The sequence below is a fragment of the Pomacea canaliculata genome, linkage group LG2 (genome assembly GCF_003073045.1).
Source record: "Pomacea canaliculata isolate SZHN2017 linkage group LG2, ASM307304v1, whole genome shotgun sequence".
NCBI lineage: Eukaryota > Metazoa > Mollusca > Gastropoda > Architaenioglossa > Ampullariidae > Pomacea > Pomacea canaliculata.
In genome coordinates, this window is record NC_037591.1 from 23,592,397 (window position 1) to 23,620,263 (window position 27,867).

A 27,867-nucleotide genomic window follows, 5' to 3' on the forward strand; every position below is an offset into this window, starting at 1 on the left:
CAGCCCTTCCCTCCCCTACCCTAGAAATTTTTTATTTTCAATGCAGTACATGTTTGAGATGTTTTGTTCATATTAAATAAGTTAAGGGTGAATCAAACATGACAAGTAGTGTCATGGAAAATACCCTTCCAAAACATTTCAGAGGAGTACTGCCCTACTCATCTCTGTAAATGTTGAAAAGGTTTATATATGTGTAAAACTCAAAGTGATTCGATTTTGTTAACAAAGATCTTTTCCCTACCAAGTTTTAAATCTGTATTCTTTAACTCATTCAACAGTATGGGTGTATCAATAGAATTAAGCTGTATCTATGAAGATGCTTATACTTGTGGGTGTGAAGTGTGTAGAAAGAGAATATGCCATTTTATGGCATTTTCCCTATTCATCTGCATAAAATTTGTATAATTTTCTCAGAAAATGACCACCGGGTAAGAAGAGAGTGTGGAAATACTAGGGTGTTGGTTCTCACAGTTTATTTAAGCCATCTGCATAAGTTGATTTGCAGATACGAGTCTGAGGATAGCCACTAAAATGGTCACGGCCCAGGTGTGGCAGATTTCAAATGGCAACATTAGGTCTCCAGCCACAAGTCATCCATAACTTAATCTTTAAATTACCTGATCCTTCCCATCCCAACCTTGAAATGTTTCTCAGATCTAGTGAGTGGTGTAACAGACATGTTACTTTTTCAAAGCTGTTGCGTCTGACAACTAGTCTGTGTAAAATCCATCCTTCCCTGTCTCTCTATTCTTTTAAAAAAAAATCTGATACTGCAAATTTCCAGTTGTACTGAAGTTGGTGCAAGAAATAACTTGGTAGTTTTGGTTGGTTTGTCACAGGTAAGTGAAGCAGAAATTGCTTATGAAGGAGCATACTATGTTTGTATCTATATGATGTTGTCTTTGCGGAGTTTGCCTCACATGCATTAGTCTCAGAATGAACAGTCTATAAAGTAAAAGGAATAACTAAGCCTAAGAACTTGCTATCCTGTAAATAACCTATTTTTAAATAGGATAAAATGTTCACCTCTGTCAAGTCATAATCACATGCTGCAAAATCTTCAATGGGTTTTCAACACTTACATCTGCTGGGCAGTGTTTTCACCACATGCTCAATTCAGTTTGTAAACCATGCTGAATATTAATCTGCATCATGAAACATATGCATAGCTCAGTCATGTATTCATACCTGTACCATCACAACAAACATGCACATATGGACATTATCTCACAAAATAGTCTTCCTATCGTAATATCTGACATACTAAACCATATCCATGCAGACAGCTACATGTTCCATCACACAAACCTACTACTGCAAGCAATGTGTTCAATTTTGGATGGTAAAACTATCGTTAAAAGCTGCATATATTCAAACCATAAGATATACACACAGAATACAATGTAATTAGTGAATCAATATGACATAAATGTAAATAAATTCTTTGGAAGTTTATAGTCAACAACAAACTACAATCTATAGCAAACGAACTATTATGCGATCATCACAAAATCATGGGAGGTTTTGCCCATCAGAGCTGAGATATCAGTATTACATCTTTCACTAACTGCAATTCGTCCACAATCACTCATCATCTGACTGGCATAGAAATCCAGCTTGTTCAGCACGTTCAAGGAGCTTCCTGGATTCCAGAATAAAATTGGAATATTGTATATGAGGGAACTGTTCTAACAATCCTTCAATGGTCTCCATAGTGACTTGGCCACAGCGCATAAAGCCAAGATAGCGCAGAGATGAACCAGTTTCAGAAATAGCAATAATGCCTGCATCTGTGATATCGCCACACCAGGCAACATCAAGGCGTTCCAGGTTCCGAGCATATTTTCCAAGGTATTGAAGACCTGCGTAAAGAAACAACAAAAAACATCATTCACTCACATGATTATGAGTTCTCTGATTATTCAGGTAAATTTATTATTTGTAAGTGTTAAAGATTGTAGTTATTCTTCACTTACCATTCTGTGCCTAATTCTGTCATGCAAAGCAATGAATGGTAAAAAGTAAGAATAATGCATAAGGGTGAATGAAGATGCAAAAGAAACCTTCAGTATCTGCCAATTTACACATCTTTCTTGACAGTCTGCACATCAACAAATGTGTGTCAAATGATACATTTCAGTCTCAGGCTGAAATAAACTAAAAAAAAAATTCAACCAAGGATATGGCATGACTAAACATTTTAATGTTAACGTAGATGGAAATTGAAACACACAATTAAGTTAAATCAAGTCTCTATGCATGTGGGCATGCAAACACACACAGTACTCACCTGTATCTGTTAGCCCACATGCAACACAGGAGAGACATCTTAGCAAAGGACACCCTAATGCTATGGCACGCATACACTTATCATCAACTGCACGGTTGAGTGAGACGCACAATGTTTCCAGTCGTGGGCAGTTGACTGCCACAGCTTCCAAGCAGCGGGGACTAAGCTGTGTCACATTAGACAAGTCTAGAACTTGCAGTTTCTGTAACTGAAAGAAATAAAAAACAAATGATGCTTATCCATAATATACATATTACTTGTACACTTTCTGAGCATATATAGGTATGCCTGTGTTGAGAAACAACAAATTAAATGAATACAGATATTTATAATTTATATATGACCCAACTTACCTTCTTTAGATGTATAATGCCAGCATCTGTGAGACTACATGACAGCATGTGAAGGTACTCCAGGTTAGTGCAATATTCAGCAAGTGCTATAATCCCAACATCTGTGACCTAAAGACGCAAAATGTATATAAAGATACATGGGAGCATTGATTCAAACACGTCACATACTGCAGTTGTTAAAACTTTACGTTTTTGACAAATGACAGTATGTTAAATGGCTGAGTGATGTGTTTTGTGCAAGGGTGGGAAACATCCGGCGTGTGGGCCATTTCAGGCCTGCGAAATAATTTGATCTGGTCCTATAAAGGTAACCGAAAGATGGGTCTTGAAATTTAATAAATTTAGGATCTTTTTTCAAATTGATATGAAGTGAATCATAATATTAATAAAGTACATTTTGACAGACAAGTGAGGAATATTCATTATAGGACAAAGAATACAAGTGAGTACATGAGAGGACAGATATGTATGCCTCTCGTTATCTGCCGGCGGCACATGTGTTTGTATTGTGGTGACTCATAGGAGAGTCAGTGCTAAGCAGGATGGGAGTGTATATATTGCAAAAGTGTTAACACAAAGCGGCAAACCAAATACAACAGGCTAATTTTTCAGTCGATAATTTTATTAGGCCTTAATTTTATTCCCCTCCCCTGGTCTATTGTGTTGGTGGGGTGAGTGGGTGATTGGCACCTATTGCTCTCAACTTTCACCACTGCTAGCACTGAGGCTTTGGAAACACGAAGAAAGAGAATCAAGTGCTTAAACTTCTCCTGCCAGTACAATTAGCCTTTCTTTGGCAAGTCTATTGCAATGACTCCTTGTGGTGACAGATGGTAACTAGTCCACCATAAGGACTCAGGCTAAATCTGCAAGGGCTATAGAGGAGGTTTGGCATGCAGGCACTGGATGTGCATATGTCTTGATACCCACAAACCACAAAAAGGATCCTCAATCACAGCTCATCAACATGGTCTATAGCAGTAAAACCCCACTGGCAGCCATTGGACAGGGTCCAAATTCAAGTTCTCTGCATCACCATAGGGTCCATGTACTCCACACTAATCAAGACCATAGAGAAGGTTGCTGCCATTCAGCCCCTTGGACAAAAGAGAGATGAAAAGGTCATGGTCCAAACAAAAAAATTCAAGTGCCTGTCTTAAATATCCAGTAAAAAAGAGGACTGAGAGCCCAACAAAGAACCATATGAAGAATGAAGTGCAGTAGTTTTGTCTATCAAAGCAAGGGATTTGCCAGAATGCTTTTACCAACATCACTGCTCCCATTAAGTTCCTTAGAATGAACATTCTGGAATGAAGACCTAAAAAAACATCCATATTTCTACAACAGTTCTCCATTTTGCCTCAGGAGAATGTCAGGATGAACTTGCAAAACACTCTGGCCATGATCTCAGAGTATTACCTTGAAGAATTCTTGATCACATGTTTATTGAAGGCTTAGCAACCAATGCTGTGGCTAGTGGGGAAGAGGGTATGCACATCAGATCTCAGAGAAACACCCTGTCACATTTACAGTACCTATAGGCAAGTTCTGCTTCAATTATTCTGCAGAAGTTCAAGCTCTCATGACAGCAGCTTCCTTGTTAATAACTTAGAAAGCAAATGCTCCTAAGTTTTACTTCTTCTCAGTAAAGACAAACTCAACCACTTGATGGAAAAGCTCCAGAAAGTTGATAGGAAGCAATGCTCTCCAGTGGGTGCCAGTCCATTGTGGAATTTTAGGCAATGAAGCAGCAGATCAACTCGCCAAACTAGGAGCTAGTGAGACAACCTGACAACAGTGTCCACAGAGTTTAAAATATGAAGACAACAATGAGAGCATAGTACACAAGGTATGTATATCAATATCTTGAATACTGGCAGCAGGTGGTAATCTTGTGACTACGAACTAGTTACAGCTGCCTTAACACGCACACTTGTGCAAAAATCTGAAGCTAGTACCATCTCCATCCAATATTTGTGCTCTCGAAGACCAGACCCCAGAGCAGTTTGTTCAGAACTCTTCTCACTGAATACATTGAGAGACACTGTGGTCAACAGCAACTTCACACCAAGTGCAGGCTGGGCTGGCATTGTGATCCCAGGTGAATGGAAAAAAGATTCATGGGCTGATGGGTTTTTTCACTGGTCATGTTACAGCTGAAAATGCATAGAACTGCATAAAATATTTTAAAATTGAGGATGTATGCACCTAATGTATGCACCTAATCCTAATCTTACAATGTTTCCTCACTCAGGAGTTTGACAGTTAGCTTTCCTGCCCTGACAAACATCATTTAGTGGTCCATTCCTTTGTTACTCTGACAAATGTCATCCAGTTAACTCACAGATTACTTAGCTTTAACAACAACAAAAACAACAACAATAATAAAGTCATAGAATAAAGAACATTTCCCCACATGGAGATGAGCTCAGTACTTTGCTCAAAAGACTATAAATGAACCAACAGTTTAACACAAAACAAAGAACATAATTAGACACAAGTAATAGCATACAGATGGCACAGCACTGAACATGAACAAAATGCATGGACAAAGTTGGGGAATTAAGTGGAGGAGAGAGCTGCCATGCCACCAAGGCTCTAGTGTATGTTAAGTCTACCTTGACACACTGGTCGAGGCGGAATCTTTTAAGATCAGGGCATCCTGTGGCAACTGCACACACCCCTTCATCTGACACCTTGCTGCACTGGCTGATGTTCAGTTCTTGCAGGAGGGGACAGCCTCCGCTGATCTGTAAGTGACCAGGCTTTCAAAGTCATATAGAAGACAATTCTAATTCTTCCTAGTTGTATGAATCAAACAAAAATATAGTAGGTTTAGTGCAGAAATGAAAAGATAAGGAACTCTTCTATATCATTTAGAACTACTCATATTTACTTGATACCAATACACTAATTAGTGTATGAACATATTATGCACATATAGTGAGCATAGGAGGAAGGGTAGACCTGGTCTGGCAGCATAATGGTAAAAACACTCAGATAAAATTGCAAAGCTATTTCCGTTCACAGGCCTGGCTACTAGGGATTTTCTCTGGAAACTCTGGTTTTCTTTACCTTTCATTACTCTTTTCACCCCATCAGAGTGACATTGCTATTAGGTGAAATTAGTTTCCTGTCAAATAAATGAGAGAACCATCTTACACTGGGACTATGTGTTGCCGTTACTTTCCATTTTTGGAGTAGTATGATATTAGAAAGAATAATAGACATTTTCTAGAATAAAGTCATTGTCTCTGGAATGATTTACAAAGTGACAGATTTTTTAGTTTAATTTAATCCTGGTCTTAATATGTCATAGTTAATGTTGCTATTTATGCTATCACTACTACTTCCATTGAAACACTCCTACTGTTGCTATTGGTCTTAAGTGTCTTGTTTTCCTTTGCTACAAACTATTTTATTAAAAAAAATATTTTATGAGGGGCATAGGGAAGGAGTGATTTACAATGTTTGAATGTTAGGAACATTGTCATGCATTCTTTTCATGTACTGACCTCTTTCAACGCAGTGTCTGTTAAGGTAAAACATCCATCAAGGCTGATTGAAGTGAGATTCTTACAGTGAATCCCCAAACTGGCAAAAGATTCATCTGACAAGTAGAATGACCTGAAAAATCATAAGAACCAAATTGTATTCATATACTACCCCCAAAAACAGAAAAATAAAAACAAAATTTGAAAGTTTCAATAAAACTGTGACTTGCTTTCAGGACCTAAAAAGTAACAATTAAAAATACATCACCAGTAACTTCATTAGCATATTCACAAAATGAATGTCATTGTTGAGGAAAAATTTTTCAAGCTCTTTGAAATCCATTATGGTAACCTCAATACTCACCTGGACATCTTAACTGTCTTCAGAAAAGGACACTGTTTGAGTACTTTCTGGATACCGACATCTGTCACAAGGGTGCTCTTGCCATCTGACATATCTAGTGAATATACCCTGTCGCTCAGGGAGGTCAGTTGAACTAAGGTACTGTCTTTAAGCCTAGGCAATCCCTTAGATCTAACTGCCGCCAAAGAGATGGATCCCCTACCACTGCTTGCCATTTCTTGCACACTCGGCATAGGACACCTAGTCGTATAGCCAATGGCAACCAAAGGAAGATGTTTAAAAGGATGCTGTCTGGAAGATCATAGATGTTTGTGTTGCCTCCATCTGTTCCTTTTAAACTCTGTGGCTCTTTGTGACTTTTCTTTAGATTACTCCATTTTTGTTGCTGGCTCGTGCTGTCATCAAAGTTACAGCTGCTGCTGCTGCCGCTACTACTACTGTCTTCATCCCATCCACTATCATCATTGTTAAGAGATGGAAGACCTATTTCCACATTCAGTTGCCACTTATCATTTTTGTTATCTTTGTTCATCTTCCTGCATCTTCTTCTTTTCATTGGCATGTTTATTTCACAGGCACTGTTTTTGACAAATTTTTATCCCCAACTGTTTCAGAAAAATGTGATATTGCTGTTGACATATGCAGTTCTGTGTCTATAGGTCTGTAATGTTGGGAGGCCAATTGCTTATCATTAAGAAAATGATAATGCACTGGAGAAGCACCAAGCATTTTTGAAGCAACAGCTTCCACCCTGAAACAGGACTCTCTTTCACATGCATAATCCCCTCTTTCCATCATAAATGGACGAATGGAAATGCAGCCACTGTTGGCTGCAATATAGGCTTCCAGCATCTGTCATCACTGCATTTAAGATTATGTCTGATCTCATCAGCTTCTGTAATGCTGTCCACTTCAGGTTTGTTTTTATCTTCTGTATTTAACCTGCTTACATTTGAGTTGCTTTGTACTGGAGCTGTGTGATTGACCAAGGGGAGACAGCCTGATAGGGTACATTCCATATCTGGCGGAGTCCGGAAATGTGGAATAGGAGGATAGCTTACAGTGGAACTGGCAATGAAAGAATTTGTAGTTTTTGACACAGCATTGTTTAGATTCCCAGACAGTCTCTTTTTCTTTCTAGGGCACTGGTCTTGCTCTGCACCACAGCTGTTTGGTTCTGTTGTTCCAAAACCATTGTTGCCATCCTCTGATACTACAAGGGTGGAGACTGAAGATGCTATTGTGCACACAGAAGTTGTTGAGGTTATGTTCTGTGCTGGACCAGAATCCTCATCTTCTATTACTTCATTTAGTGTAGAATAAGTAGCATCATCTTTGTTATTCATTGTTGAACAAACTCTCTGATGTTAGAAGATTGCTCTAAGCATCTGAAAACAAACAAATTGAAAAATAATCAAATAATATCTAAAATTCTTAGCTTGAACTTTTAACATTCAAATTATCATAAAAAGTCTCATTTCTACAACATTTATGTTGGATATCTATTTTAGATGTTCATTAAATTTGAAGGTGCCATTAAACATTTTATAACTATAAGTTTTCATTTCTAGGCTGAGCCTAGATTTACATCACAAACATTGATCAGAGAATATCATGCTACTAATAAATAAGATTTTTCATCTGACAGACTTATGTCTCAGATATATAGTCATCAAATACCAAACTGTCAACATATACCTATTTCTCAAGCCCCAGTAATGCTTTGTAAAAGAATTTGTTTCTTAACCTGCTGTTTGAAAACCACTTTGTGCATATTGAGCCATCTTGGAACTATTCCTGAAAAAGTAAAGGTACCATTGCACAGAACTGTTATCAAAACTACATATCAGTCGGTAGATACATAAAATCCCGTCTGTCCCATGATCATCAGACTGGTGTGTGTGTGTAAACTGAGTGCAGAAAGAAAAACACTTGGAAATTTGTGAACCATAACAGAACTTGCAACAGCATACGATAACAATTACATCTCTGATAGGATAGATAAAGTACTTATTATTAAGTACTCACTATTAGTGATTAAGTGATTAGGGTTCGTGAAAATCAGATCGTGCCGATCGGTCTGTTAATATTTCCTTATCAACAATAATCTGTCTTTATACTCTACATGAATCTGCTCACATACATCTGAATTTCAAATATGTACACATATTAAGCACTCTCTGCCGACAACAGCACAGAATAATGACTGGTCGTTATAGAATTGTTTCATTAATCGTCGTGCTAGTCCAACCTCTCGATATGCGTTGTACGTCATCTTCACATTCTTTGATGGCGTCATACACAATCTAAAAAGCGGAAGTTTTAGGAATCTTAGTTCGACATGGGCGAGAGCCGCAAGAAATTAAAGAGATAATCACTCTTAATATGAAGAGGCTACTGAAGTCCATCCTTCTGCATTGAGTAAGTGTTATTTTCGTTGTTTCTGGCAAGTCTGCTGCCTTTGGTTTGTTTTACTTGTGATAACTTTTTTTTTTGCGCACATCATTGATGTTTCTAATCGGGGTCATCTTGTGCTTGTACACATCTACTGTCTCCAGTCGGGACATCTGTAATTGTATTTATATGGAAAACTGTTTACTAATATAACAGAGAATTTTGGTTGGAAGCTTGCATTTATTGGAGCGTTTGCCTTATCAAATATTTTCCTAGTATGACCGTTAGATTATGTTCTACAGCAAGAGGTATCATCTCCAATCTTCAGTGAGTCAATCCTAGCTGGACTTCAGTAGTTCAGATTCACGAAGAAACGTTCACTGAAATAATGCAGTTTCCTTAAGACAAACGAAAGAAAGTTAAATGAAAAGAGCTACCAGTTGAAAGTTTAATAATATGGAAATGATTAGACTAAAGCCTAACGCCTACCTGTTCATGTTCTGTTGCAGTAGATTAGGTAAAAACGAATGAATGGCTTCATGCTGATACATGCAGTATTATATTTTGGAATATGCTCTAACATCACTTACAGGATAGAAATAGTTAGCATTTAATAAAAGGAAAGACAAGTGCCAAACATACGATGTCTGAGACAAACTGAATGTTTTCTAAGAGATGATTAAAGAGGAAGGATTAAGTTTTTCAAAATTATTATTTTTGTAATTAAATAATTAAGCACAAGTCAATAACTAGAGTAGACATATAACAGGCTATTGAAAATGAATATTTGACTTTGCACACCAAATTAGCTATCACTGACACTTTGTCAAAGTAAAAAAGGGGATGTGTTTGTCTAGTTTGTTATTATAAGGATGTGTTACATATTTTGATGTAGGGGAAAGGTGAAGTGGGATATTTTGTCAATAGCTGCATCTGCTCGCTATAATATCTGTCAAGACACTTTGTCACTCCCATAAAAGAATCTTCCAGAATATGAGATTGAAAGAAAACATCCAATCCTGACTACTTGACAATGTAATGTTGAGCTCAAGAACTTATAACCAGAAGTAAATAAATACATTAAAAAAAAATAAAGAAAATTTATCTTAGTGATTGGAAAAAGAATGCTAATAAAGCAAACATAGTGATGAAAGGGTAAGTGTTTGTGACAGAAACGAAAGTCTGTAAGTGTAATGATAACATTTATGGTTATTTTTGATAATGTTTAGAGAAGTACAGAAACTAAATAAGTAAGTTTACTTGTTTAAAGCAAAAAAAAGTTTATGGTTGCAGCTTCACAGTTTTAAAGCTTTAATGTAGAAGTACATAGGAAATAATGCAAAAAGTCATAAGAATAAGACTCTCATAGGCCTGCTTTAAGACTAGTTGAATAATCTCAGAAGTGATCCCTTATCATGAAGACCATTTTCAATGGCCATGAAAAGGAAAACATGATATTAATTTTTTTCCTTCTTTTTGACATTTAGCCCATGCTCATTCTTATCTTCTCAGTATGGCCAAAGCAACCACAAAATCACAAGTGTCACAATTATTGCCTTGTTGCTAATGTTATCACATGTGCTGTTAGTGAGCATCATCTTCATGATTTTTCTTCTATTAATGTTGGGCAAACCCATTTATTTATGTGTACCTTCTCTGCTTTTTTTTTTTTAATAAATAAAAATACCCAGTCTTGCTGGGTGTTATTTTAGATGATTAAATTGTAGTGAAAGAATTAATTAGAGAACACATGTCTATAAATAGAAAGGTGTCTATTAGTAATTTTATAACTCAATATATTATTCTAATAGCTAGTTTTTTCTATTTTTAGATTGTCACTTCAAAGGAGGCAAGATGGGGTTTGGCACTGACTTGCAGGGCCGCTCATCCCACGAGGCCTTGTTGAAGGTACAAGATGCTGAAATTAGACTTTTGGAAACACTCAAGCGGTTTATTACTTCACGTATTGAGGCTGATCGGCAGTATACAGCAAGTCTTACAAAAATGGTTTACAATGCAGCCAAAAGTGACAGTAATGACCTCCTTGAGTTTCAGGACTGTTGCAGTGTTTTCAGAGTAAGTGTTAGTTTACTGTGAGACATATATGTATATGTGTGTGTAGGGGTGGGTGGGTTAGAGTTAGCTAACCCTCAGTCAGTCATTCGTCTCTTCACTGGTACCAGTAAATGAGAGGAGCATATGGGTAGATATGGCAGCTGGCAAGGCTGCTGCTCACGCCTGTCATGGGCAATAGTGAGCAGGTCCTCTATGAAATGACCGGCTCACTCCTTTCTAAACCAGTTCTGTTGTGTATACATCCCACTGAAGTACCTTGAAGGATAGTCTTTGAAAAGGTACATGGCCAGACCAGACCAGCTTATGCCGCTTGACTGTTGCAAGTAGGAGTTCCTAGTATCCAATGAGCTTGGCTACCATGCTTCATACAGTTGATAGTTTGATGACCCTTGTATGAGATCTTTAGCAGCCACCTCAGACACTTGTTCTTGAATGCCTTGATTCTCTTCTCTGTATCAGCAAGCATAATTTATGTTTCATATCTGTAAACTAGGATAAGTACTATGAGGGTCTTGTATAGATTAAAAGTTCTAGTAAACCTGATGTTATGAGGTACAGACCCTTTTAGCCTAGTCATTGCCACTGTTGCTGCTGTTATCGTGATGTGGATATGTTGTGGAGCTGCCGTATTTGAAGAGGATGACTCCTAAGAATTTAAGGTTGTTAATCTCTTTGAGCTATACTCTATTTATGTAGATATCTACTCATTGCCAAAGACCTTGCTTTGCTCTTGTCAGTGCTGGTTTCATCTCCATTCCATATGCATTTGAACTGTTAGTCTGTTGGTAAGGTCTTGCAGTTCTCTGTTGGTGTCTGCTGTCATATTCAGGCCTGACGAGAGGGGGGGACAGGGGGGTCTGGTGTATCCGGGCCCGCGGCTGTCAAGGGGGCCCGGCCTTGGTCAATGGATTTTTGTTTCTTCTTCTCCTTTTCTTTTTCTTTTAAAGAAAGGTCTAAGGACAGAACACTCAAGCATTACACATGCAGAAGTTGAGTTTGAGTGTAGATATTGAAATTCAAATTGTAAACATACATTATATACTGGGAAAATAATTTACGATTACAAGTACAAGGGGCCCGGAGAGGTCGTCTGTCCCGGGGCCCGGGCTGGCTCTCGGCGGCCCTGGTCATATTGATGTCATTTTGAAAGTGTAGGTTGCAAATAGGCCTTTGGCTGATAGAGACTGAAGTGTGATGGTCATGCAGGATTTCATGCTTGATGTTCTCCAGAAACAGTTGAACAGCACAGGTATTCCTAAAGTACTTCACATTTTAAAATTTGAAATGTGGTCAGTACAGGTACGTATCAGTGTGTCCCTTCACCCAAGTCACTTGTTTGCAGTCAGGTGGTGTCATAACTGCATAACAAAAGAATTTGAATATTCAGCTGTAAGAATGACTACCTGTGTGTGTGTTTTCATATACCTGATGGAAACTAGTGGTGACATTGGGCAGCTGATAGGGTTTAAGCTAGGGTTACTGTTATTTTAAGAATAGGGGTTAGGCTTAGTCTCGGGAGAGAGTTAATACTTGAGAAGTGACACCTTATGTATGGGTGAATTAGATATTCTAGTTTTTGTGTTTTTCTTGTGTGAAATTTGATGGGAGAGAAACAGTGATGTGTGAAATGAGGTTTATGCCCAGGTGCTGTTTAATGCAAAAAAAGGGGGGAAAATTGTGATTTGTTAAGAAATTCAACTTTTAGCTAAACTGGGTTTACAAAAAGCGACAGTTTTTGGTCTGCATTTTCATAAGGTGTGTCCCTGATTTTCAGGAGATACTTAATAACACTGCAGATATAAAATACAGTGCAGACCTCTCACAGAGAGTCATGTCAACTTATAAGCACACAATGCAGTGACAGCAGATGTATTATTAAGCTGAAAATTGGCAAAGACATGCATGAGATTATGAACATGTATACAACACATAACAGATGTGCAATATGTATATGCAAATCTATGATTAAGAGTTGCTATTATTACACATAGAAACTAGATATTTTATTGTTTGATGATCACTGGGTAAGAGTCAGAGACATGCCACCTGGTCATATTCTGTGATAATGAGTAGGACTGGCCATTATTTCTTTTTTTTTGTTTTTCTTTAAAACATTTTCACAGGCTTGGGATACCATACTAAAAGAGACAGATATCTTCATCAAGCAAATTCGAGAACATTCGGATGTATTACACAGCCGAACACTTGACTCCTTGAACTTTCTTATAGCAGAAAAGAAGAGTGCACGTCGCAATTATCTGGATCTTCGCAATGCTCTTGATACAGAAATGTCAAAGGTTAGTATTTTCTAATTTATAACATAAATGATCCAAAAGTCATATTGTTTAAAGTACAGATTCTCATCCATGACTTCAGCCAATGTTAAGGACTGATGGGGGTGCATATTTGTTGTAATGTTTGGGTAAAGCTCAGTGCATGCCTATTTTGCTTAATTTGGGTGAATGGTCTCCTTCTGTTCCCAAGATACAAACCTTCAAACATTGCCATGCACAGAAAGAGGTTATAATCATGAAGTCATGTTTGCACACAGATAATTGTAATTAACATATTTTTTATATATAACTTAGGAACATAGTTAACTACAGCTCTGCCAAGAGCTGAGGCTTTCACAATGTAAATTTATCCATGTACATTCCTGACATCTATGTAGCTGACTTCTTCCTGTACACAATAATGTTTGTAGTAATGTATTTTGAGAATGGAAAGGTACATTTAGTCAGATCTGAAAGAATCGTATCTTGTACCAAGCTTTCCCTAATGATTAGAAACATATTGCGCACCCTTTAAGTGCTCTCGGATGCTATTGTTTAAACAAGGATGTTAATAGAACTAAGACAACGTCCTGGTTGCAGGTTTGGTTATTGGCAGTTTTTAATATAATTGACTCATCATTTGGATGTCATTAATGTCTGGTATATCCATGTATATAGTGGACATGTACTTATTATTCAGCACGTCCCAATCAGTACACATATGCATGCCATCTAATAGAAGTGGAACATAGAGAAAGTAGGATGCATATTAGCTTTGTGATGGCACTTTTGAGAGTTGTTATAATAATATTAATACTAATGCAACACATTCAGCACATTTTCCAAGCACCAGCTGGGATGCATTTGCACACATAAATGCAGGTGACTGAAAACAAAAATCACATGATGGCCTGAGAGCAGGAGTGTCCCTATACACCAACATGCATGCATACAACACACACAAAAACACATTGCAGGATGGAGGAAAGTACTTGAGAAAACCATAGATGGTCATCCCTGTAAACAGGTGTTATGTCCAGACCTGGTATGTCAAAGCTGAGATACAAACCCATGAAACCCAGCTTTCACTGTTGTGGTAAAAGGCACTTTAGCCAATGTGTCACCAACTGCCCCTAAGGACAATGAAACATTTAAATTTTTGTAGAGTCAAAGCATACATGATTTCCTAGAAATGAGAGAATAGGTGAGCAACTTAGAAAAAGAAGGGGAAGGGGGCAGATGGAGTGTTAAATGCACATACTGATATATTTCAACTAATTGGTGTTTTGCTTTTCAAATAGAAGTCATAGTGTCGGTAAGAAATTATATTTGCTTAAGTTGTCAGTGCTGTGTTCATTAGTAAATGAATGGTGTTTCTTGAAATCACAAGAAAACGTTAAAATATAAAGTTTGGAAACTCATAATTTGGGAGCAAATTTTTTTTTTTACAATAAGGTAATTAACCAGGCCTCATATGCAGGAAGCCCCAATTGGATTATCTGCACAATGGGAAAATTTCGATGCAAGGGCTCCCGTTGCAGCACCATATCGTAGGATAGCCAGCATAAAAATTTTCACTTCCTATCATGACAATAGTCCAATTGGGGCTTTCTGCATGTGGTCGTTTTACTTCACTAATGTCACTAAGTTCAACTGCTTAAAGTACTTTGCATTACTTATAAAAAGCAGATGATGGTGATAAACTTATAATCAAAACATTTGTCTGTCAGTTGAAGTCCAGGGCACAAGTAGGTGGTGAAAAACAATGAGGGTTTTTAATAAAGAAAAAAAGTAGGTCAGACAGTGAAGACAGGAAGGATGTAAGGGGGGGGAGGAACATCCACCTGCTCACATTATAATTGTAGTAGAGACTGGTGAATGAAATCAGTTTTTAAATCTGACTTGAATTCTGGAAATAAATGGAGAGGGACAAAGGAACCCCATAATAGTGGAAACTACAAAATGTGACACCAAAATTTGTTAAACCCTGTTGGAAAGACAGGAACTAGACCATGTTGGCAGTATATTAACAGAAAGCAGTGTCACCCAGTGTAGCTTATGGCAAACAGCTAGGAAGACCAACAAATAAGCAGTTACAGTAGTCCGTTTGGGATACAGACCTAGAAAATGTGGTGTTCAGATAGGTAGGTATTATTTGTGCCTTATCATGTCAACCAGACAATCTGTGTTGCAGCGTCAAGAAGATGTACAGAAAAACAAATTGGAATATGGTCGACTCCTAGATCGTCTGAAATTGGATAAGGCTAAATTCCAGGATGCACAAACCAAAGGTGTGAAGCTCAGATGCTTGCAGTATCTAGGGTTAAGCAACAGCACAACTTGATTTTGAATTATCTGTTGTTTTATAATGGTGATATGTTCTTTTTATAGATTACAGGCTACTTTGTTTTAGTTTTCTCAGTTAAATCATTTAGATTTAAATCAGAAGCGTACAAAAAAAAAAAGAATACAGCACATGAGAAGAGAAAGTAATGCAGAATGTCTCTTCTACAACATAAATATTGTAAAGGGGAACCATATGATATACTTTGGTGACTGGCTGCAATGTATGCAAGTGCATGCATATGCATAAATATGTGTTTGTGAGCATAATGGCCTATAAAGTCTCATGAAATGCTTAAAAAGAAACACCAAAAAAGGATTTAATGTTAACATTAATGCTAAGCTTTAATGTTTTACACCCTTTGATTCATTACAATCAGTACATTTTACTTGTCATTTTAATCACCTTCCGTTCTTGACACACATTCAGTGCGGAAAGAAAGACAAGATAAGAGGAAGGAAATATCAGGAAGAGGGAAAGAGATAGTGAGGATGTCCCAGCTTCTACTATCTGTGTTCATATCAGTAGTTCAGCAAATGACTTCTTCAGTAAATTGCTTTAGATCATATTATTTAATGTGCAATAATATTTTTCTATATTTACAGTTAAAAAATATACAGAGTACATCAATTTTTTTATTATAAATAAATATGTTTTGCTAGCAGTCTAACATTTTGTCCATACATTTCTTGCACTCCAAATAAAATAATTTTTTTCAGAAAAGCTATAATTTTTTACTACTTGTGACTGAGTATAGATCTTTTTAACATGTCCCCCAAAAATGTCCAAACTGCCATAACAGATGACTGTTTCTTCCTCAGTAGGACACAGACCATTTGAGGGAAGTAATACTCTTTCTTACAAATAGGAACCTGTTAATTGGTAAAAATGGTATGAAAAATCCTTAACTGAAACCATTTTAGTTGTCTGTTGTTGTTTTTGGCATTTGTTAAATACAAGTTTCCATAGTATTTTTGCACCCTGTAAGTAGAGTCAGAGTCATCAAACATTAATTGTATAGATTTATTCCCTTTAAAAATTATCCCCCATACATTTTGTTTTCTTTCTTCAGTTCCTTTTATAATTTTAATTTGTACTTTATTTTGAAACTGATTGCATTTTCTCCAAATTGTAGAAAGTAAGTGGTCAGGTTTGAAAATTTAGCTCAGACTCTTAGTATGTGATAATCACCATTGTCTTTGAGTGTCTAATATGAAAATACCTCATTGTAAAGTAAATCATATGGTTCCCCTTAACAGCATTTATGTTGTAGAAGAGGCATTGTGCATTAAATTCATCAATACTCTTGGTTTAAAATCATTTTTATCACAACTGGCACTTACTCTCTGTACATAGTTATTTTTGTATTTCTATTAATTTATCATCATAGTTTAAGCTTACAATGTAATCCACTAATGAAACATAGATATTTAAAAGATTCCTGGATCCCAGAAAAGGTCACATTAATTACATCATTTTTACCTGTCCATTTAGCTTGGGTTTATTATAGTTTACTTTTAACCTTGAAATTCATGCAAAGACAATGAGAATTTTAACTTTGTGTACATGATTTTTCACTTTCTTCCAGACAAAATGCTGTATCAGCTGAAAATTGTGTCAATAAAAATTCCTTGCACTTTCATACCTCTCATATTTTCATATTCATGCAACAAAATACAGTTTCCACATACAGCAAAACAAGAAAGTTGGCAAGGGATCCCATTGTCTCACTCCATAAAGAATATATACCATTCACAAAAATGTGGCTAAATAGAAAGTATGTAACCGTTTCTTTTAATCAGGTTCAAAATGTAAAAAGTTCAATACCTTAAATATAAATATCCAAGATAATGCTTTTTTCAAAATTAACAAAAAATAGGAAACCAGTTATTTGTTTTCACAATTGGTAGAAATAATAGAAGATTATATATTAAACATATGTTGTCCCCAGTGCACCTGCCTTTCATGAATCCTTTCTGATCTATGTGAATTACTTTGGACAGTACCTTCTTTTTATCCTATTTGCAACGTGTTAGGATGCAATTTTGTATGTGACATTTGGAAATAACATAGGTCTACAATTTACTGTTTGGGTTTCTCCTGTTTTTTTAAATACAGAAACTAATACCTTGTCTTTAGTTACTGACCAACAGCCTTTCTTAGCTATGGTTCCGTGAAAGTATCAAAAAGATGCCAATGACCAATATTGTTAAAGAAAATTCACATGTAAATCCATCACTGCAAGGGCTTTTGTTATTTTTTATTAAGTGTAGTATTGGATGTGCTTACATAAAAAAACTAGTTGACATGTTATTCATGTGTTCAGGTAAAGGAGGCAGCAAAGTGGATGATGCAAAATCAAGATTAATCCGGACAATGAGCCGCTTACATAACCAGCATAATGACTACATCCTGGCTGTGGCAGAAGCCAATAACTATCAGTCAATCCACTGCCAGCAACTCTTGCCAGCTGTGCTGGATTGCCATCAAGCTATTCAAGAACTCTTCATTAGACAGCTGTAGGCCTCAAGATTTTTGGTGTTTCAGTGTTGTTAGTCTTATGAAAGTCTTAATTATTCATTCATGTGATTTTTTTTTCTGACAGGTGTTTGTCCTCTTTTTGACACTTTGTTAAACTGTAGGTATGCAGTAAGATCGTGAGACATTAGTTTTGTTGCCTGCTTATCATTTTACGGAACAAAGAGTTTGTGAAGGTGAGAGAGAAAGGTGGAGCATGTCTGCATCAATGAAGGAGTGTGAGTGATAGAAATTGAGAAAGGGGATAAAGAACGCAGTGAGGTGATAAAGTTTTACGTGTAACCATGCTTCTTTTTTTTTCTATCTTCAGAAAATTTGTGCTTACGGATTATGCCAACATGACAGACTTCACTTCAAGACCATTTCAAGATGTTGCCTTGCATATCTCCACTGATGTTGAGCGCATACAACCAGGATCTGAGTATGGTTCAACTTTCATCAGCAAATTCAGGTGAACAGATTGAGGGGTCATTAGCTTTATTTTACAAGATACTGTAAAAGCACAAGCTACACATTATAATCATTCTTGTCTTTGGTTCCTCGTGCACGTTAGCAAGATTACACGGTTATTAAAAATCACTGTTGCTGCCACCTTACCCAGAGAGCATGGACTGAATGTGACAGCAGAAGCCTGCCCTTGGACATTTGGATATGATGCCTACTTGCATTTCAAGGGCTGTAGCTGCCTTACCTGTGTTGAGATTTGTATTTTGTGTGTGAGCTTGTGCTGATTCATCTTGCACATTGTGCTGCACCTGAGGATGTAGTGTTTTCGTTTGCTACATTTAGTGGCTGCAAATGACTTATTTGAAATGGGAACATCTAGAAATATGATTTATGTATGGTTGTTTTTATTGTTTTGATAAACAGTCTGATAAACATGAATGTCATATTTCAGCAAATTTTGTTATTGGATGCCATCATGGAGTCTGCTAGTTTCAGATGTGAACTGTAAGCCTCAAATCTTGAACTGTAAGGTAAAGGACATTAAGGAAAGGAAAGGGAAACCCAAGACTGATAGCAAAGTTCTTACAGGAAGCAGTGTATATTGCACTTGACTGTTATAATTAAAACAACAGCAATTATAGCACCAAGTCGGAGCAACAAGAAGAAGAGTAAAATAATTTGTAATGATACAGTCTACCACTAGCAAATTCCAGACAAGGTATTGAAAGATTCTAACTATTTAAAACTAAAACTGTTTAAAACTAAACCTAGACTGCCTCAACCCTTGCAAGATTGTAATCTGTGTCTTGATTGTGCAGGTCTGATCCTCTAACACCTATTAAGTTTGATTTTGACCATAACTTTATGGATGAGTACTCAGGGAAGCTGAAACCTTCAGAACTTGTTTTGGATGACTTGACATTCGAAAACTTCCAGCACCGGTTAGTAGTCTTGTCTCTGTCAGGGTCCATTTTTTAATGTCATTCATTTAGTTATAATATGTACAAGAAGCTTGGGGGAAAGAGATCAGTTTGCTACATGAAGATTACATGAAGAAGAAAGATCTGTTAAAATATATTAAAAACTTTACTAAATCACCATTGTAAAGAGTGGCATCCTATAAAACCAATACTGTCTTGCCTTTCACTGTGGAAATGTATTCCAACAGGCACACGCGATATACACATGAACTGAAACAGGAGCAGAAGGCACTTGAATTGCATGAGGCTGAGTTGCAGGATGCAGCACATGCTGTAATGCTTTCAGAGCAGCGTATGATTGAAGAGTCTTCTTCAGAGAGGATGAAGGAGTAAGTTGTCTGAGCGCAAGAATAACCTTAATTAAACATCTGCTGATGATTAATTTTTGATGACTTGAGATAAACACTAAGATACTGATTCGTCTTAAGAATGCAAGTTTATGCAGGTGATAAAATTACTAGTGGGTCATATTTAATACTTGAATGAACATCTGTTACTTGTCCATATTGAGCTTATTTTGTTTGTAAACTGCTTTTACAGAACTTGTCAGAGGACATGTTAGGATGTTACTTTTGTCATTGCTGTTGACACTCATTCACATTGTTTTATGATTTCTTCTTTAGAATTTCCAAATGCCATAGTAGTTTAGAAGGCCACTATTTGTGCTTACTTTCAGTACTTGTTAAGTATATTTAAGAATTACAGCATGTGTTTACAAAACAAATCTGTCCCATTTAACTATTTTTATAGGCTGATAGAGAAGCACAAACAGCAAGAGCTGGAAAAGAAGGAAGTTGCTGAAAGGAAGGCACACATTAGTCGCCTGAAAGATTTAATCAAATTGACGGAGGCATCAATAACTGCCCTGGGAGATTCTAATCCACCACCAGCTTTTGAAGGCAATGATATTGCTGATGGGGTATGCTTTGTCGTGTCCAGAGCTAAAAATTTAGACAGTCACTATTTTTTTCTGAAATGATTAGGCTTAGTTGATAAATGTTTCTTCTTTAACTTTACCATGTCTATAGGAGATCAAGAAGAATGGAAGAAAGACAATTTACAATGAAAATTTCATTTCTTCTTTAACTTTACCAAACGACCCAAATACAGTTGTAGTCCTTGATCTCCTATAGTTGGGTCATCTGGTCAGTATCCAAGGAAAAACATTTACAAGGTAGATTGCTTTATTATTTCTTTTTTCCTTTTATGAGAGAACCTGTGTAAAACCACCAGTAACACACGAAAGACTAACTCACATATAGCCATGTCAGTGTTGGCAGGCCCTTGTGACATTATGTTGGAGGGATTTAAAAGTTTTTTGTCTCATGAGATTTTTGTTCAGTGCATGGACTGATAAAGAAGTGACATTTTCTAATCCCATGATTAATCATTAAATATTGTTTCACAGGAAACAGAGTCAAATTTTTCAACGTCGTCCAGAGACAAAGACAAAAAATTCAAATTTCCGAGTGTACATATCTTTAAGAGGGGAGATAAATCAAATGGCAGACAGAGACCAAATTGTGATGATCTAGATGATGATGACACAGAAGTGCGTCCAAGAGCAGGAGTAAGTGGCTACGAGCAAACAGAGTATCAATGACATCTAATGGCCCAAACAGAGTCTCCATGGTGCACATGAGAGAAGAAGGGAAAATAATTACGGTAAGCCACATTTATTCAACTTGTATATAATGCATATTTGAAACAGGAATCTAAAAAGTTCTACACAACTCCCCATTTTTGTCTTGCTTAGATATATTTTGGAACATCTTTAGGTGAAAACTGCAGCAGTAGTAGGCACAGATGTCGAAATCTCTGCTCCAAAGTGAATCAAATATTTGATAATCTTTCACATGTAGCTTTATTCCAGCACTAGTTCAACATGCTACTGTTGAAAGAGAGCAATCTAAATGTTCCCAGTTGATAATATCCGAAGAACATCAAACAGAATCAGTTTTTTTCATGATCTTATTATCTAGTACCTATTGTTATTTTCTTAAAGATATAAAGAAGTATGTCAGGTAATAAAGGCATCAAGGGTAATGTTTTATCTAGCTCATTCAGGAATGAATACCATTCAGGACAAAATGCTTTTTGTATTACACATTTCACTCCTTGCTCTGACTATAATCTTTATGGTATATTTTACTTTCTTAAATTTCTAGGATGCTATTCCTACACAGAAGAGGCGTATTGAAGACGAAGAGTGGTTCCATGGTGTACTCCCACGGGAAGAAGTGCAGCGGCTTTTGACAGAAGATGGGGACTATTTGGTGCGCGAGAGCAAAAACCGAAAAACAAATGAAACGCAATACGTTTTGTCAGTATTTTGGCAGGGCCACAAGCACTTTATTATTCAGGGCAGTGAGGTTAGTCATAACCCTTTAAGTAAATATCCATTATCCCTGTGTGTGTGTGTGTGTGCATGTATGCACATTAATATGTGCTGATGTTTTCAATTGTGTGCTCGTGTTTTTAAATAAATGAGAGAAAGATGCATATGCTTTGTAAATGATTAAACCCAAGTGTGTGTGTGTGTTCACACTGTAGATTCAGTTACACATACCTTCATTTCAGTTTTTCCTATTATTAGTTCCACTGTTATGTATACTCTTGTTTCAAAATCCACTATTTCTCTACCTATTGAAGGGGCATATGTATCACTTTGCATTTGAGAATATTTGTTATGTGTGAGAGTAGACATGAAGAGCTTATTGTTAGTAGTTTAGCGATGAGAACAGCTGTCTCCTAAGCTAAGATTAGGCAATTATTCAAAAACCACTCTGAAGCATCCAGACTGCTTGGCATAGAGAATATACATAGGGTGCTTAAAGCTAGGAAGCGGGACCATGTCACTTCGCTCCTTCGTTTTCTGCACTGGCTACCAATCCGCTCTTGTATTCAAACTGTCCATGCTGTGTTTTAATTTTTTTGCTTGTTTCTGCCTTGACTTTCTCTGAACTTCTCCTCCCTTATGTCCAAGCCAGACATCTATGCTTTTTGACTGACGACTGTCTCTAACTATTTCTGTCATCAGAACAAAAACATGGTCACATGAGTTTTAGTTACTGTTCTGCAAAACAGTGGAACTCTTTTCCTTTCCATATCCGCTGCATACCCACAATTGAATCCTTTAAATGTGCACTGAAAAAGCATCTCTTCCTTAAACATTACTTGTAATAATAGTCCACACACGGCTAGTCCTTTGTCACACCCTCACCTTTTTCCACTTATTGCCATTTCCCTTCTCATCTTCCTTTGCAAATCAAGATACTCTCAGTCCTTGTTACTTGGTTTCTTTTTGCATTTTCTGCATTTGTCTTTTATTTGTCATCAGTACTATTGTTTATTCTTCCGTCATTCATATATTGACTTTTTCCTTCTGTCCCTCGTACCTGTCCATGTCTTGTTCTTGTTCAAGCATGCTCCTTACAAGTGTGAGTATGTGCTATACAAATCTTGTGTTTTTATTATTATTATACTATGTGACAGGAGACTGGCTGGCGTTTTGAGGGAGCTTCGTATCCCACCATTCAGGAGTTGATTCAGAAGCAGCATGCTTCGGGGCAGCCAGTCACCAATAAATCACAAGCTATTCTTCAAAAGGCCATCGTTCGGGAGGACTGGGAACTTTTAAATGATCACATACACCTGGAGATGAAGATTGGCAATGTAAGTGGTCTTGTCAATGGGCAGGCTGACTGTATGTGTGAGTGATGTCAGTAATTAGTTTGAACAGCTCTTTGCATGGTCTACTGCTGGTCTGACTGGCTGGCTGCATAAGTCATCTACATTTGTGACATAGCAGGTTGGCAGCAGACTGCCAAATGTTTTATGGTGCTGGAAGTGTTTGCATGCTTATGTACGACACAACACAGAAGTGGCACAATGGCTATTATATATTAATATCCTGCAGGATTGATCTTGCCAACATAATCAAGGCTTGAACACTGCATAGCATTAGCTGTGAAAATAGTACAAAAGGGAATCGCAGGACTTCAGGCATAATATTGCACATGATCATTATTTTATTTTGTGTGACAAATATGGATATATTAATCTATTTGGTGTCAGGACTCAAAATAAAGATGTTAACATATGGCATAAATGACATAGGTGACTTAGGACGGAGAGGATTAAAGAGAATGTTTGCTTACATTATGGCCTTTCTGATATGACTGTATTGTATTGTCCTTGTCATCCCAGAGCTAACTTAGGCAAAGAAGCTATTTATTTTTTGTTAACTGTGTGACAGCTGGCGCACTCAGCCTTCAGTGGTATGTGTTTGTTTGACAGGGTAATTTTGGGGAAGTTTACAAAGGCAAGTATGTCCCCAAGAATATGGTGGTAGCTGTGAAGACTTGTCGAGACACACTGTCTGAGGACCAACGCAAAAAATTCCTGCTCGAGGGCCGTATTCTGAAACAGTACAACCATCCAAACATTGTCAAATTTATCGGCATTGCAGCACAGCGACAGCCTGTCATGATCGTCATGGAGTTTGTGCCAGGTAAGTAAGCCTTTATCTATTGTGCCAATGAAGTGGTAAGCCTAAGTGGTAAGCCTTAGCTTTATTTCTTATTAAACACAGTATGCTGTGATCTCTGTCATTTGAGCTACTCTTTGCTTTTAGTTGAATCAGTCTTTTTCTGCTAACAAGATTTTAGATATCAGTAAAGTCTCATGAGATTTACATGTTATTTACCTATCACATAGAATACATATAGAAATTAAGGACAGGCATGTTGTCTTCATCATTGCAAATTGATGTCCAGGCCCTGTGGATGCTGCTTCATGTTAGTGTTCCTTACCTCAGGCAGTTTTCCCACTGCTACTAAGCATCCAAAGAAACATCTGCAGGGTCTGGACGCTGCTTTATGACTACAAAGACAAGAAGCTTGTCTTTGGTTTCCCCATGTTGTCTGGGAGGGAAGGGGGGCAAACTACTTACTCATGCTTTATAATTATAAGTAAAAGGTAGCAAACTTGTTGATGGTTTCAAATGGTGTTTGGCTGTTTTCATAAGCGTCTGTGCTAAGCAATCATTACATTATCATTGCCCTGACAAGAAACAAAATGGCTTTAGCAGCTTTGGTATGTACTCAACAAAAATAAGTGTCTTAACTCATTTTTAAAATGCTATAAGGCCCATATTCATCTGAAGATGGTGTACTTTTTCATAGGTGGAGCACTGCTGACGTTCTTGAGGAAACAAGGTAGACTCCAAAGCAGACGGCAGCTGACTCAAATGTGTGTAGATGCTGCCAATGGCATGTCGTATCTGGAGAATCGAGGCTGCATTCATAGGTAAGATGGTCAAGAAAAAAAAACCTTCTACTGTTGATCAAACATATATCTCTCAGATATTATTCTGATATATAATTGTACTAACATATACATGTCTGTGACAGAAATGCTACAAATGTAATTTCTTTAAATAATTGTATGCCTTTGAAATATATAATGCAGTGACACCTTTATTTCATTATGGTGGTGTTGCAGAGATTTGGCTGCCAGGAACTGTCTTGTGGGTGATAACAGTGTCATCAAGATCTCTGACTTTGGCATGTCTCGTGAGGAAGAAGAGTACACAGTATCAGAAGGCATGAAACAGATCCCTATTAAGTGGACAGCACCAGAGGCTCTAAACTATGGTCTGTGACTTGTGATTTCATGAGTATCTTTTCTGGCATGCTCTGTTCAGGAGACAACATAATTTTTTATATTTTTTTGTCTTCTCGGAACATTTTTCTTAGCATGTTTATTTGAAAAGAAACCCTAATGATTTCTCATAATATTTTCAGTCATTTACAAAGCTTTTCTGTCTGTCTGAAAATGGGTTGTTCATAGAGGACAAAAAAATACTGATGTTTGTGCTTATGAAAATCTCACACTAAGTGCAACTGTGCACTGTGGATGTTGCAGGGAAGTACACATCATTGTGTGATGTTTGGAGTTATGGAATTCTGATGTGGGAGATCTTTTCAGCTGGCCAGCAGCCGTACACAGGGTGGACTAATGCACAGGCCAGGGAGAAGATTGACGGTGGTGGGTGTCAGTTTACAGCTATATTTCTGGGCCAGAGAATTTTATTAATTTTTATTGGCTGGGTGGGGAGGAGAGAGTATAGTGCATGCATCTTCATTACAAAAAAACTCGAAAGACAACTTGGGAAGCATTGTGATGTGCTAGGCATCTGCAAGAGAGTAACATTTTGCTTCCCATGTTTTTTGTGATGAGGAAGTATTGCATCATTTTCCTTGTTACATTGTAAGTGTTGTGTGTTTATACATATGCTGATGCGTATGCATTGTAGGGATACAGATAATAGGTGCTCATGTTTACAGTCTAATTATATGTTTCTGAATAAAGGGTTACAATCAATCATGTATGAAGTACTTCTAAGATACTAGTTCAATGTACTTTGTGGATATGCTTTAAACACTTTTTTAACAGTGTAATTTTGTGGACAGGCTATCGACTGCCACAGCCCACAGATATGCCAGACTCTGTATACCAGATCATGAAGAGGTGCTGGGAATACCAGCCTGAACGGCGACCTCATTTTAAAGAGATCTATGAGAGCTTAAGTGACGCTGTCAAAAGAGTTTGAGCACTGTGGATTTGAGTTGTAACAGCACTCACTAGTTGCATCGGTAATCTGGGGTGTCAAATGATGTTGGCATGATAAACGTTAAACAGATCTGACAGTGAAGTGACCAGGGTTAGGAAATTGAACGGGGCTTATTTACATTGGCTTGTGTTCCCATCTTGTGTATTGCTTTTCTGACACATCAATAATGACTGCTAAAATACACACTTCATTTGTCTTTCATGATGTTTCATAAGTGACAATGATGATGATGTAGTACAAGTCTACCTTTGTAAAGTACCCTTTTCTTCTTCCCAACCAAAAGGAGCTTAACTGTGGAACAGGACTGGCCAATATCTGGAATGTCTGATATGTTGTTTGTCCAGGCCATGCCATTTCATGTGCATCATAAATTAGGCATGTACCAAATGCATTCAGTCATCTGCATAGGCATCAGTATAGTGACATTTTTCTTCTCCTCTCCCACACCCATCCCAATTTGTTTGCAGGTGCTTGAACTAAACAATTGGAATCTTTTTGCTGCTGAACTTATTATTAAAAAATAAGTGGGTTTATATCTTTATAATGTATTCAGTATGCTAAAAAGTCTTACAAGAAAAATCCAAATATGTATGAAGCTGTATAATTTCTGAATTTCATTAGAGAAACCAAAAGACCACACTCCACACAAGCTATCTAATTGAAAGACAATCAGATCAAAAGCTCAACAATGACAACTTCAGTTCAAGTGTAGCAAGCACCATTGTTAGTTTATTATCCATACTATCTTACATGTGCAGCTAATTATGGAATCCCATTATCATATCACAGTTTTCTTGGTGTTACATCATAAATTATTGTTAGCAATGTGCCTGCTAAGTAAAGAATCATTTATTTTGCATGGCAGTGTTTACCACATACAATGCCTGTGTGTTTGTACTGTGAACCTCCAGTTAAGGGTGCCTGTGATAGACAGCATAGGCTTAGAGCATTGTCTCTAGCTAATACATTGGTTGCATGTAAAATCTTTTCAGATGTCAAGCTTCATGCCTGCTTGTGTAACTTTATTGGTGTCTTCCATTGTGTGCCAGCTGCTTGAGTAATAGTTAATAAGTGATCTGGGTTATTGAATATTCATCTTTCTAGAATTTGATTTGAGGGCATATGGAAATCTTTAGAAAGAGGAAGTGTTTGGAATCTTCTCACTTGAAAGTGTTTGTAGAAAATAGGTTTTCTACTTTTGAGCTATTTTATGTATTTAGTATAGTTTGGTATGTTAGTCGGGTGGGGGTAAGGTTGTTTGAAATGTTAAAGCAATGAACTGGTCAAGCTGGCGGCATATCGGCCCGACTGGCGCGCCAAATGTCTGGCCGCACCATTTATTACCAGCGGACAGTCGAAGCTACGACAACAATCGACGTAAGCGGCCGCAAGTAGACCATGGCCAGAGGGAGACAACCGGGTAAAAGCCCGACCTCTCTTTGGCCGGCTGAAGGTCGGGGACCGCCTGAGGCGAGCAACGCCCCTTACACCTGCGTCCAGACCCTTGCTACACCTCCAAGGCCAACGGGAGGAAGTTACGCCACCGGAAGAAAGGAAGTCTGGCGAGGGGCAGAGCACGCCACTTCTCCAAGTAGCGAGCTGGTGAGCGGCCGCAAGAGGGTCCGTCTGAGGGATTCCTAGCCAGACGTAAAAGTGTCCATGGGACGTGAGAACTTC

The 27,867-nt window shown here is 37.4% G+C and overlaps 2 protein-coding genes across 8 annotated transcripts; one reads left to right on the plus strand and one right to left on the minus strand.

The window, feature by feature from the left end:
* Window positions 1-988: 988 nt before the first annotated feature.
* On the minus strand, window positions 989-8,796 carry LOC112557329 (F-box/LRR-repeat protein 17-like). 7 transcript variants are annotated; one of them, XM_025227118.1, is made up of 8 exons: window positions 8,753-8,796; window positions 8,200-8,298; window positions 6,502-7,889; window positions 6,159-6,270; window positions 5,262-5,393; window positions 2,644-2,751; window positions 2,291-2,498; window positions 989-1,862 (listed from the first exon to the last, which is right to left on the minus strand). In XM_025227118.1, exons 3-8 carry the CDS (start codon window positions 6,732-6,734, stop codon window positions 1,585-1,587), a joined length of 1,071 nt encoding a protein of 356 aa, XP_025082903.1. In that variant the 5' UTR covers window positions 6,735-7,889; window positions 8,200-8,298; window positions 8,753-8,796; the 3' UTR covers window positions 989-1,584. The 7 variants fall into 7 exon arrangements, with proteins under 7 accessions (XP_025082903.1, XP_025082905.1, XP_025082902.1 ...); XM_025227120.1 differs by having other exon boundaries at window positions 8,249-8,298; window positions 8,645-8,778; XM_025227117.1 differs by having other exon boundaries at window positions 8,645-8,778.
* On the plus strand, window positions 8,787-27,362 carry LOC112555347 (tyrosine-protein kinase Fer-like). Its single transcript, XM_025223710.1, has 17 exons — window positions 8,787-8,922; window positions 10,727-10,971; window positions 13,095-13,268; window positions 15,439-15,535; window positions 17,915-18,107; window positions 18,437-18,577; window positions 19,392-19,514; window positions 19,742-19,882; window positions 20,304-20,472; window positions 20,962-21,153; window positions 21,722-21,925; window positions 23,049-23,228; window positions 23,853-24,066; window positions 24,740-24,863; window positions 25,059-25,210; window positions 25,482-25,604; window positions 26,030-27,362. Exons 2-17 carry the CDS (start codon window positions 10,750-10,752, stop codon window positions 26,167-26,169), a joined length of 2,589 nt encoding a protein of 862 aa, XP_025079495.1. The 5' UTR covers window positions 8,787-8,922; window positions 10,727-10,749; the 3' UTR covers window positions 26,170-27,362.
* Window positions 27,363-27,867: the final 505 nt, after the last annotated feature.